Raw genomic sequence first — 12350 nt, 5'->3', positions numbered from 1 at the left:
GATACAATTAAAAAGAACCCAAACCAGCAATGTTTCATGTCTTTGTCAGTTGTAAATTATCCTATAAACTTAAGTTACTTCTGTCAGTTTTCAGCACCTATGACTCTGTTGACAAATCTTCCAGTGATCATGGTCAACAAATAGCAGTTGCTGGGAACAGAAATATTTGAAGTTTTTCCTAGGGCTTGCACTTTCTTTCATTAAAATAGAATGCTTATATGGAGGGGGTTTGTTCATTGATGAGAGAGGGGCAGGTAAGGTTCAGAAAAGTGATTTCTTAATAGTGAAATATAGTTTCTTTTGGCATTACTCAATGCCTCAGATGAAAAAAAAAACCAAAAACCTGAATGACTAGACCTACCTAGCTGTGGGACTTGGAAAAATAGTGCTTTAACAATATCTTCATTAAAGGCACGTTTGATTTCATCCTTCATTAGTTCTTGTCAGTCTTTATTAGCCACTTTTCTCACTGAGTTCAGCAAAGATCAAATTAGAACCGGGCTGAAGGGTATTTGCACACCTCAGCTAAATCTTGTAAAACATTCTCTGTTTGCAGCATCAGTCACTGACGTGGAGAACAGACATGCAAAGAAAATAGAAATAGTGAGATTTTGCTATTATAGATTTCTAAATAAAATCTTCACAACATGCTGCTGAACACTCATTGTTGCAACAGTGGGATCTTTTCAACTTGGAACATTATAGTGGTGTTAAATGAGGCTTTATTAAAGCACTGGCTTAGCCAGAGCAGTGTGGCAAGGAAAGAGGAGAAGATAAAAATGTCATTTTTAATGAAGCCTTGTGGAAGGTGTCCCTGCCCATGGCAGCGGGCTGGAATGAGATGACCTTTAAGGTCCCTGCCAGCCCAACCCATTCTGTGTTTTTGTGATTTTTTTCACTGCAGAAGTCAATGCATTTTGTTGTCTCAGTTACATTTCCATGATTGGTGTGTTAAACTGATGCCCTGGTGATCTCCTCTGGTACCTGCACTGTGACTGGGGCAAGAACTGATATTGCACCAGGTGTTTAGAGTGATGGGGCTCCAACTGAGTGCTTGTCTCAGCTGTGTCAGAGTGGTACCTGGTTTTCTTACCTTCCAGGCAAGGCAGCTGGTGCTGCAGAGTCGAGGAATTCCATTGCCTTGGTAAATTACAGAGCTTTGTATCCATTTGAGGCAAGGAACCATGATGAGATGAGCTTTAATACTGGAGATGTAATTCAGGTAAGATTGGCTATTCACATTTAACTTGTAAGAATTAACCCTTTTCTCTAGCCTTGAGATGCACAAAGTCTTAAGGGTCAAAAGCCTTGTGTTGATGTATTGTAAAGTTTACTCAAAATTTAAATTGCTGCCTTATGTTTTTCACAGGTGAAATTAGGATTAGTTCAGCCAAAATATTTCTCTGAATTTTACACGTCCTAGATATGTTTACAATCTCTTTAAATATAAGAACAGTGAATCCTAAACATAAACTTTGTAAAATTAGTAGACCAGAAACAATGTGGTTGTTGCAGCTCATTGCACGTGTGCAAGTTGGCTTCTGAGTGTTTGCTTGAAATGTGAGCACAGTTAATAGACACATGAATTATTCATTGATGGCACTTGAGTTAAAATCAAATTACTTATATAACAAGTAGATGTGAGAGGTTCTTTTGAATCTTAATGCTGTTTCCAGTGTATTCTTTACAGACATTTTTGCAAGTCTGAGCAACTTGGTCTAGTGTCCCTGCCCCTGGCAGAGGGGGTGGAACCAGGTGATCTTTAAGATCTCTTCAACCTAAACCATCCTGTGACTCTGTGATTCTCTTTCTGAGTGTTTTTTACCAATCCTCCTTCAGGCAGACTCTTAGAGTAATTTATTCTGTGTCCATTTATTGCATCATTTTTCAGAATTTGCTGTCTGTAATATTACAGCAGGACTATAAGATTGGAAATGCCTTGTGGCTTCTCAGTTGAAGTCTGTGTTATTTAATGTATATTAGTTATTAGCACTTGTTTGAAAATCTTTGCCTGCAGGTGAATGTGTGAAAACTGATTTACAGCTGTGGTAATACAGTTTCTAATGTATGAGTATGTGTGGTTGCTCCTCATTCAGACTGTAAGAATTACAAGTAGGTGATAAGGAAGAACTTGTAAAGCAGCGTGGTACAAAATATTAAAACACTTGACTAAGTTAGCTTTCAGTTTGACAGTGTTAAAGCATTTATTTGCATTTTCATACCAGTGAGCCATGGAAGAGGGAACAAGAGAAGTAGGTTTTGCTTTGACTTCCCTCTCAGCTGTAATTGTATCATTTGAGTGCTGATAACTGATTTCAGAAATAGGATAACAGCTGCCACCTCCTCCTCCTCTGGCATCCCAAACCCCAGCTAAGCCAACCAGCTGATAGTGTTTGATGGGCTGCTAATTTTTAGCCAATTTTCACTAACTGGCTAATTTGTGGCATAATGGAAGCTTCAGGATTGCTGTGAATGTTTAAGGATGCTCTGTACTTAATCACATAGTACATAACAGAATTTTTGGATGTGTTTTGGAAGCAGTCAGCTGACAGAGTTAATTATATCTGTGAGCAGAACAGCAGCAGTTGTTTCCTGCTCTGCTGGGCTCACCAGCCCCTTCCTCTCAGCTGCACATTCAGCAGAATCCAGCACAATGCAGTGGCATTTTTGGCAGGACAGTGGCTCAGAGGCACTGCATGACCCCCATGGGCACGTCTGGGGCCTGTCTGAAGCAGGGCAGGGTCCTTGAGGTCTGTCTGTTACTGTGTCTGAAACCAGTGCAGCTGCATCCTCACAGGGCAAAACCAGCTCAGTTCTGCCAGGGCAGGTCCTGGTGTGGGCCCTGCCCCTGCTCAGGTCACAGGGCCAGCAGGTGCTGGCACACCAGGTACCCTGCTTGTTTCATGCTGCTAATTCTCTTTCCTTTGTATTTCTCCTCCTGTCCATAGGTTGATGAAAAAACTGTGGGAGAGCCTGGTTGGCTTTATGGGAGTTTTCAAGGACATTTTGGTTGGTTTCCGTGCAATTATGTAGAAAAAATACCAGAAGGAGAAAAAGCTTTATCTCCTAAGAAAGCCTTACTTCCTCCTACAGTATCTTTATCTACTACCTCAGCTGCTTCAGAGTGAGTTGTTGTTATGTTTGTGTTTAAATTGTTTTTTCTAAATTTAGCTGGCACATAATGTGCTGTATAGTTTCGCTTGGTTTTAAAATACAAAGGCAGAAAAATTACTGAAGATCCTTCTTAAATGCCTTGGCTTGGAAAATTTAAGTATTTGATAGTCTGCTTTGCATTGTGTAGAATATCAGTTTTATAGATGTTGAAAAAAAAGTTCTCTCCTTGAGGTACTTTCTAAATAAAAGTTGTAATTTGATAAATATGCCTTGTGTTCAATTTGCAGACCACTTTCACCAAGTAAATCTGCAGAAGAATCTGAGTACCAAAACATCCCCTTTTCCAGCCTGAATGTTAACACAGCCTGGCAGCAGAAATCAGCTTTTACTCGTACTGTGTCCCCTGGATCTGTTTCACCTGTTCATGGACAGGTACCTTGTGCAGAACTTGATGTATTCCAGATTCATCTTAATGAAAATGATTTAAAGTAAAACCAGAATACTACACAGCTTTGCTAGTGCTGGGTGCACTGAACAGGCTGGAGGATCAAGAAGCTCATCTAAATATTCTACTAGTGTGAATTGATGTAATTCCAAATATTTCCAGGGACCACTGAGAAAGAACACTCATCTTTCATAATTCTAAAATCATTTTCACCTATAATTAGATGCAAAAGATATTTCTAACAAATAAGAAACTGAGTTGCTTGCATGCATTGATGTAAACAAAGTTATTCAACCATCACTTAGGAATGAAGTTGCTTTACCTTCAATAAAAGATACACCAGTGTTTGTTTTTAACAGCTGGGGTAGTGTGATCAACCAGCATCACTTCTGTCTTACAGGGGCAGCCTGTAGAGAACCTAAAAGCACAAGCACTTTGTTCTTGGACTGCAAAAAAAGATAACCACTTGAATTTTTCGAAGAATGACATCATCACTGTCCTGGAGCAGCAGGAGAACTGGTGGTTTGGAGAGGTACATGGAGGAAGGGGTTGGTTTCCAAAGTCCTATGTCAAGCTCTTACCTGGGAGTGAAACCAAGAAAGAGGAGTAAGTGTGACTTTTGTTGTTTTATTCAGCAGTTTGCAAAAAGAGGTGTTTTAGAGTGCAAAATTCTTGCAGTGTTTTAGTATGCCAAACATAAATGCCATTTAGAATTTACACTGTGTCATGTTAGGCTTTTATTATTTCATTTTGGCAAGCCAAGTAATGTTGGGCTCACTGCTGTGTAACTGTACACAGCCTTGCTAGGCTGAGCCTGTGAAGCATCAGTGGTGTTTGATTATTCATCCAGTGCCAGACTTCTTGTTCATTACCAGGTGTCCTCTCCTGCAGTGCAGTTGCATTCTGCCTCTAAAGGTGCCAATTTTTAAGTGACCCAAAACTAATTGTAAGCTCTGCACAGAGCAGTAGTGTGCTTTTCTTCACTAGAAAAGATTATTATGCCTGTTTTAATGCAATTTTTAAGTGACCCAAAACTAATTGTAAGCTCTGCACAGAGCAGTAGTGTGTTTTTCTTCATTGAAAAGATTATTATGCCTGTTCTAATACTGCAGGGTAACTATAACTATTCAGGTAAAGTCTGGTTACTGCTGGGATGGCTGCACCACTGTTCTGTTCATGCATTGTGCTAAGACTTCTTAGAAATTCTTTAGAATAAGAGAATTTAGTCAAAATCTTTAATTTACTCCTTTTGAATAACATAATTTGTGAATGTATCTCTTCCCTTTTATCACATGTTATTTTTTTAAAGTGGTGTGCTCTTGGATGCCATAAATATATTAAATATCATTAACACTTGGCACTATTTGATAGTCGGGGAAGTCTTTGTAGTTAATTCAGAGTCAGTACCAGCTCTGATATAACCAAAGTGATCTTTGTCTCCTGTGAATTGAGAGATTTGCTCTTGATCAGTCTCTTGGTAACACAAGCTTTTTTTTTTCCCTTTTTCTGCAGACCAGAAGCTATTTATGCAGCTGTAAACAAAAGGCCTTATACCCAGAGTTACACAGCAGGAGAGGGTAAGAGAGCGTGAAAAATGCCAACTAATGCTACAGTCTGGTTCTGTTTAATGGCTTGTGAATATAGTTCAGTTTGTGAGGAGGATCTGAGCAGCACTTTGAGTGCTGTCCAAGACACAGTGCAAATGTTCAGCTGTTGATACAAAGGTTCTAAAATAAGAACTTAAGGTTGTAAGTAATTCAGGTTGAGCACAGGCCTAGGTTCTCTTATGAAGACTTCTGCTCAAGCATGAATATATTTCTGTAAACCCATAAGCAGAGTTCTCTTCCTGCGGTTCTCTACTCTGTTATGTTGTTCTGTAAAGACGTGAGAAAAAATTTTTAATCTCCTGAATGTGGATCATTCTCTTACAGTTGGTAAGGAGTAGAGAAAACAAGTATTACTGGAGAAAAATTCTTAGTGTATCTTCATGCTTTCCAGATTATATTTTATTTGCAGCTGTGATTTTTCATTACAAGTTGTGTACCTGTAAGAGTAGCTGTGAGTGCAGTCAAGCAGGTGGATGGGTCAGTCACAGACTTGTGGAGGAGTGATCCCTGTTATGAACACACTGTTACCATCCCTGTTGTGCACACACTGGAGAGGGCTGGTGCCCCTTTATGTGCCTCTGGGGCTCCTTTGTGCCCCTCTGAAGCTGTGCTCTCCCCTTGTGCTCCTTGCACAGAGTACGTTGCCCTCTATCCGTACTCGAGCTCCGAGCCCGGTGACCTGACGTTCATGGAAGGTGAGGAGATCCTGGTGACCCAGAAGGAAGGGGAGTGGTGGACCGGGAGCATCGATAACAGGACTGGAATCTTCCCCTCCAATTACGTCAGACCAAAAGATCCAGATGTGAGTTCAGAGTCTGAGAATTAACAATTTTCAATGTATTTTCTCTCCATTTCATTCTGTTGGCACCCAACTCTTACACAGGGATTTTGAGCAGAGGTTAATGTGCTTGACAGAAAAGAAAATCCTTCATAGCTTGAGTGCTACATCAGAGCTGTAGCCAGTATCACAGTGCCTCTCTCTCTGTACAGGATGCTGTTTTATTAAATATGGGCATAAAATTAAAATCTCCATGTGCTTTTAGTGTAACCTCTACTGGTTTTATTGCACATTAAAGGTGGTTGTTTTTCTGTCTTTGTAGGCTTCTAGCTATGCTGGCAAAACTGGAACAATAAACAAGAAACCCGGTAAGTGTGTGACAACCTTTTAACATTTAAGGCTGTTTCTTAAGTATCTCTGAGCATTTAGGTTCATAGCAGTGTTTTAGTGGTGGCTGGTGTTCTTAGCTGCAAGTTGTGTACCAGGATATTTCTGTGGATCCAGCTCTTACTGCAGTGAAAAAATAACAAATGCAATTACTGTTTTTGTTCCAGAAATCGCTCAGGTTACTACTGCCTATGCTGCATCAGGAAGTGAACAGCTCAGTCTTGCTCCAGGACAGCTGATACTTATTCTGAAGAAAAATGCCAGTGGGTGGTGGCAAGGAGAGTTGCAGGTTAGTGATTCAAGGAGGAATAATTGTGACTTCATGAATGGCAAGGAGGTGCTCTCAGGTTTAATTAAAAAAAAAAGCAACTAAGCATAGAGTTACATAAAAGGTGGTCAGAAAGTTATCCTGTGTAAGAAAGGAGAAGAAAAACTGTATGGTGGATTTTTTTTTGTTTGTCAGATTGGTTGGTTGGCTTTTTTAAACTTTGGGTTGCTGGGGGTTTTATGGTTTTTTTAGAATCAATTTTCTTGGTCACACAAAACAGTAAAACTGTCAATTAACAGGCGGGAGGAGGAAGAGATGAGTTGACAGTTACTTAATTGGTTAGGATTTAATTGGTGAAACATTAAACTGTGAAGTTATTCTAATGAAAGAACAGGTGGAGTTGGAAGCTGGAGTTGGAAGCTTCTTGAATGCAAAAGTGCTGTTCCCACTTCTTTCCTTTCCCCACCTAGATTTAAGAAGAATGTCCTGTTAAAGTGTCCTTGACCTCATTAGAAACTCTGGATATGATGCATAGGTGGAATATTCATAGAACAAATTTTCAGCCCTACATTTGAGTTGTAATCTGAAATCTCACTTCAAAATTTTGGATGAACGTAGTAAGGTGTAGCTTTATCTGCACTGTGTTGTTTTATGCTTTAGTCAGATTTTTATCTTTTGAGATTCCTTGAGTAGCTGTTTAGAAGACTGACTTCTTGTCTTTTGTTGGCAAAACTCTGTGACATATTTGTTGCAATTTTTTCCAGTCTATGGACTATTCAATTTTTCAGTTGTGTAATAACCATTATAAACATTTACAGGCAAGAGGGAAAAAGAGACAGAAGGGATGGTTCCCTGCCAGCCATGTGAAGCTGCTGGGTCCAAGCAGTGAAAGAACCACATCAGCTGCTCCCTCAGGTGAAAAAAAGACTTTGTGTTTAATTTAGTATTTTATGTAACTACTTCAAACGTTCATGTATCTGTGAAGATCAGGCATCCATCTTCTGGGCTTTTTAATTTTGATGATTGTTCTGAAGAGCCATACTCTTCTCTTTGAGAAACTCCATGTTTCCAAGTGCTAGCAAAAATTTTTAGAGCTAGCAAACATTGGCAAACCACGTGGAATTACATGCTCCTTACAAAGAGGGAGACTAAGCAAATTTTCAGGTTATTTCTAGGTTTTTCCATTTGAATGGTTGGGTACAAATGAGGTTATTTCACAGAAAATGAGCTTTTTTGCTTCTGTGTGCTTAAATTATGCTGTTCTGCACAGCTAAGAGTTGCTTATACAACAATTTCCTGGGTTTTACTGGACAAAACTTCCCTGTGACTAAAGCAGCAACTCATGATTAGCTAATGCACGTTTCCTCTTCCTCTGCCACATTTTCCCCACAAGTGCCTGCAGCAAGATAATCAAACTCACTCTCTTTACAGCCAGTAAAAGAGAGATGGATACTTGATTACATTGTGAAGTGTTTGGAAGGCAGTAGATGTAGTCCATTCATTATAAAAGTTCACAGATATATAAACTGGAAGTAAGAATTACTGGCTGGCTCAATTTTAAAGAAGTAAAAGAAAAGGGAAGACAATTCTGTATCGAGATAAAACCATGTGGCATTTTTCTCATGCAACAGTGCATGTGAGATGGTTGTTTCTTTCCTGTGGTTTTGTAAAACACTGAGAAAACAGTTTAAATACTGGTGTAACTCCATTCTGCTCCTCTTCCCTTCCCAGTGTGCCAGGTGATAGCCATGTACGATTACACGGCGAACAACGAGGACGAGCTCAGTTTCTCCAAGGGGCAGCTGATCAATGTGCTCAACAAAGATGATGCTGACTGGTGGCAAGGAGAAATCAATGGTGTGACAGGTCTCTTCCCCTCAAACTATGTGAAGATGACCACAGATTCCGATCCAAGTCAGCAGTGTAAGCAACCTCTATTTTTGATTGATTTTGTTACTTCATTCCAAAGGTGCATTGCTGTTCTTCTTTTTTGTGTTTTTAAATTTGAAGATCCAGGCATCAGCTGAATTGATTAGTACTTCAAGTACTTTCTTTCAATACTTTATTATAGTACAAGGCACTTTAAAGCCTTTTCTAGTTAACCTACAAACAACCAGCACATTGCCAACCAGCCAGCGCAGGATAGCAAGAGTGCTGTAGGATGAGCTAAAAATACTGGATTGGGTAGGAGTTCTCCTTCCAACAAGATTCTGATAATTAGCATGGACTGGGAAGCAGTGCAGGCACACTGCAATTACAGAACTTGTTCAAGTTTTGTAAAATAAGGAAGAGTGCTGTAGTAATCTTAACACATGTGTCAGTTAAGTAAAAATACCCATAAAAAGGATAGGAAAAAGATTTTGGCATTAGCATGTGGTCTGGCCAGTCCTAAATATGCTTGTCCTGGCTCCCAGCATTCCAGCTGTCATCCAGTCTGAGAAACAAGATGTATGTCAGGACATAGGCTGAGGTGAAAATTACCAGCACAGGCTGAGAACTGGATCCTAAACTGTACACCTGACAGTCAGCATCTTCTCTGCCTTTTTAGCACATAAACACTGTAAAGGTTTCTGGTGTCCCCTACACACACCCTGTTTTTGGCCTCTGTCTCCAGAGAAAATCCTCCTCCCAGAGAAATTTAGCGCAATTTTTACTCTTTCAGCTTTTCATCCTGTGATTAAGCCAACTTTTACATCAGCCCAGTGGGTTTGGGAACACAGCATGATGCCAGAGTTGCTCCTTTGACACAACAGGCCTTGTCCCTTCACTTGCTGTTTTCCTCTAGACAGTGTTTGGAGTCTCTTGGGATAAAAACACCCATCTGGAAATCTGGTTGAGCCTTACTCTTGTCAGCCTATAGCTACTGTAGGATCAGGGTTGTGTTCTTAGAGAAAAATTCACAAACTCCTGATGAAAGTACAGCTTGAGTTGGAAAGTTAAAATATTTTCCCTGGGTAAATTGTTATGGTTCCTGGGCAAAAGAGAGTGCACCATTCTTGAGGTTTTCTTTTTAGCTAAATTCTGAGCTAGTTAGCTAAATATGAGCTTCTGAGCTCCTATTTTTGGTAACACATTGTTCTGGTTTTTTTTTTTAATGCTTCTGGCCAATGTGGTTGAGATGTCAGAAACTTCTGGATTTAGAATGAACTTAATATTCTTTGATAAGACATAGCTAAATATTTAAAATGGTCATTTGCAAGCTTTAATTTATTTGCAAATCTCACTTTTGAAGAAACAGTATAGGCTGTACCAGATGGGCTGTAAAATTACGATTCTGGCTGAGTTTTAAAACTTAGGAATTTTTAAAAATGATAGAGGTAACAGCTTGTCACACCAGGTGTGTTGTTATTTCAACTCACATTGTTGAATGTGACAAATGCAAGGTCCTCACATAAACCACTGATTTTCAGCAAAAGCCATGCTAAGATCACACTGTAATTGGAAACTTTCTGGATAATGAGTAAGTTTTTCTCATTGTTTGCAGGTACATCATTAAGTTTTCCCTCAAATTTCAGTGATGTGAAATAAGAGTATTTCCATCCACATCAAAGTGGCTTTTGACAACGGTTAATGGTGTGCAGATGTGCACCAGGTCATCTGTACCTGGCCATTAAACTTTTCTCTAATCACTACTCTGTGAAGCAGTTCTACAAAATTCACCTACTGGTGAACAAAGAGTATGTGGAATTCAGTCTCATTTTTAAAAATTCTCTCAGGATTTCAAATAAACTAAGTTCCACACTAGTTTTGTGCTGGGATTTGCTACTTTGTTGTGATACAGGCATTTGGAAACTTAAGGAAAGATCCTGCCTCAAGCCCAGAGCCTGCACAAATCCAGCACAGCACTGTTCAAATACCACTTCCCAGATTTCAGCTGGGCTGCTGCTGCTCAGCTGTGTGAGCAGTAAGCCACTGCTCTGTACCTCTTCTGTAACCAGAGCAGTGTTTAAATGTCTCCTGAATGAACTTCCAAACTTCCTTGGGTTTCCTTACGATATTTTTTGCTCTCGTTTAAACAGAGTAGAGAAACAATCACGAGTATTCTTGTGAAATCACTAAGGAATTGTCCCACAGAAATGTTGATGTGGCCCTCTACAGAACAGCTGTAGATCTGAGAGAATATATTTTTAAAAATACATGGTTGCATTTCAAAGAACTGCTGAACTGAGTATTAGAATGCCTCTGTTGAATAACAGCAATTTTTCCTGCTGTTTTTTCTAGAACAGGTATGATGGTATTGGAAAGGCAGCAGGCAAATTTGGTTTACTCAGATAGGTATGTGGCTTAGGAAAACTGTGGTTTTCTCCCAAATTTAAAGACCTTTGTATCTGGAGTCTTTTCTGGGAGCTGTTAGGTGTAGCTGTAATGGCAAACCTCCCTAGCAAAGAAGGAACAGGGGTCAGTGAGATGTCCCTTCTCCGAAGTTGCTGACATAGCTCTATAAACAGAACAAAATCACTTTTCCTCTTGGTGTAGCTGCACCTCCTGGCATAGGATCCCTGCAAGGAAAGAAAAACAAAATGACTTCAGGGTGTTGTAGGTTTGTTTGTCTCTTAAACATGTGGTGACTGCAGAACACAGGGCAGTTGAGTCGTGTTCCTGGTGACTGTGGTGGTGGTTAGACTTGCTCCTGTTTTAATGACATTTTTAATAGCCTTTTTTCTAATGTTTGCACAAAAGCCATCATAAATAATAAATATACTCAGCAGGTTTCAAAACAGATTTAAAATAAATCTTTGAGTGTTTGCACAACCATGCAGGGTCAGATCTTGTTAGTTGCCAGTACCTGTCTAGTGCCAGGTTCTCTTCCCATCCTTTCCAAGCTGTGTGTAAGGGGGGCAGGCATGGTGCTCTTGCCACTTCAGAGTTCTTCCCAGTGGCCTGGTCTTCATCTGCTTTGCACTTGGAAACTTGTTCTCTTGTTATTTGTTGGCTTTTTCAATGAGATGCCTTTTTAAGTTTGTCATCTTATCCATGGAACCAATGTGAGCTGTGTCCTTTTGTTTTCTTTAGTTGAGATTTTCTCCACTCAGGTAAATCTCAACCATTAAATATCAAGGGTCAGGTCTTTCCCGTGTTAGCAGGATCTGACAAGGACACCTGTAACAAGTTCTCTTCTCATTCTTTCCAAGGGATGTTTAAGGTGGGGTAGGCAGGAGAGAAGTGTAAGGAGGGAAGACAGCTGCTCCAGCTATGTCTGCATACTTTTGGTTACTAGATGTCTTCTAGTGTTAGAGATCAGCTCATCCCTCAGAGATGTTCTTGCTCAGGGCTGGACAGCTCAGCCAGGTGGACACACCTGTGCTCCATGTGCAGAGGGGCTTCTGGTTCATGCTGAGGTGTCTCATCCCATGAGACTCTCAGAGCTGAATGTTGTGCCAGTTCTTTCTACTCTAATCTATGTGTGATGACTGTTTCCTGATCACTCTTTCTGCTTTCCATAGCCCAGCACTGCTGCACTTCCTCAGACATCAGAGTTACTCCTTCAGGGGCTCAGCCTGAGCTCCAGGTTGTTGTTTGTAGTAATATCTCTAGAGCTACCTCATTCTTGTCTTCCCCAAGCCTTACTTGCAGATGTGACACGTTGGAGACACGAGGCAAGTCCTGCAACAAGGATCTGTATTTCCAGAAGTTGATTTCTGTGCACAAAAGATCTTGAGTAGTTCCTGTCCACACTGTCAGGTGGATGAAGCTGACTCACTTTCAGGGGTGTTCACAGTTAAAAAACAACTTCTGAACTGACGTGCTCGT

General features: G+C 40.2%; 2 protein-coding genes across 12 annotated transcripts in view; one reads left to right on the top strand and one right to left on the bottom strand.

The window, feature by feature from the left end:
- The window catches only part of ITSN2 (intersectin 2), a 79978-nt gene that overhangs the window by 50173 nt on the left and 17455 nt on the right, over positions 1-12350 (top strand). For all 10 annotated transcript variants that reach the window (XM_039721638.1, XM_039721643.1, XM_039721641.1 and 7 more), the window contains 10 exons: positions 1101-1222; positions 2949-3124; positions 3402-3546; positions 3960-4165; positions 5072-5136; positions 5802-5968; positions 6267-6312; positions 6499-6620; positions 7418-7514; positions 8331-8522. In XM_039721638.1, coding sequence (XP_039577572.1) covers positions 1101-1222; positions 2949-3124; positions 3402-3546; positions 3960-4165; positions 5072-5136; positions 5802-5968; positions 6267-6312; positions 6499-6620; positions 7418-7514; positions 8331-8522 — 1338 coding nt within the window. The remainder of the gene's footprint in view (positions 1-1100; positions 1223-2948; positions 3125-3401; positions 3547-3959; positions 4166-5071; positions 5137-5801; positions 5969-6266; positions 6313-6498; positions 6621-7417; positions 7515-8330; positions 8523-12350) is intronic.
- The window catches only part of FAM228B (family with sequence similarity 228 member B), a 32652-nt gene continuing 26942 nt past the window's right edge, over positions 6641-12350 (bottom strand). The window contains exon 8 of one of the 2 annotated variants that reach the window (XM_039721650.1): positions 6641-7065. The gene's annotated coding sequence lies outside the window, so the exon portion shown is untranslated. Of the gene's footprint in view, positions 7066-8532; positions 11099-12350 lie in introns of those variants that run through there. The other variant, XM_039721648.1, reaches the window with a different exon arrangement.

This window comes from Passer montanus, unplaced genomic scaffold, assembly GCF_014805655.1.
Source record: "Passer montanus isolate IOZ18808 unplaced genomic scaffold, ASM1480565v1 scaffold46, whole genome shotgun sequence".
NCBI lineage: Eukaryota > Metazoa > Chordata > Aves > Passeriformes > Passeridae > Passer > Passer montanus.
Note: the sequence above shows the minus strand (reverse complement) of the source record. Positions and strands in the feature narration are given on the sequence as shown.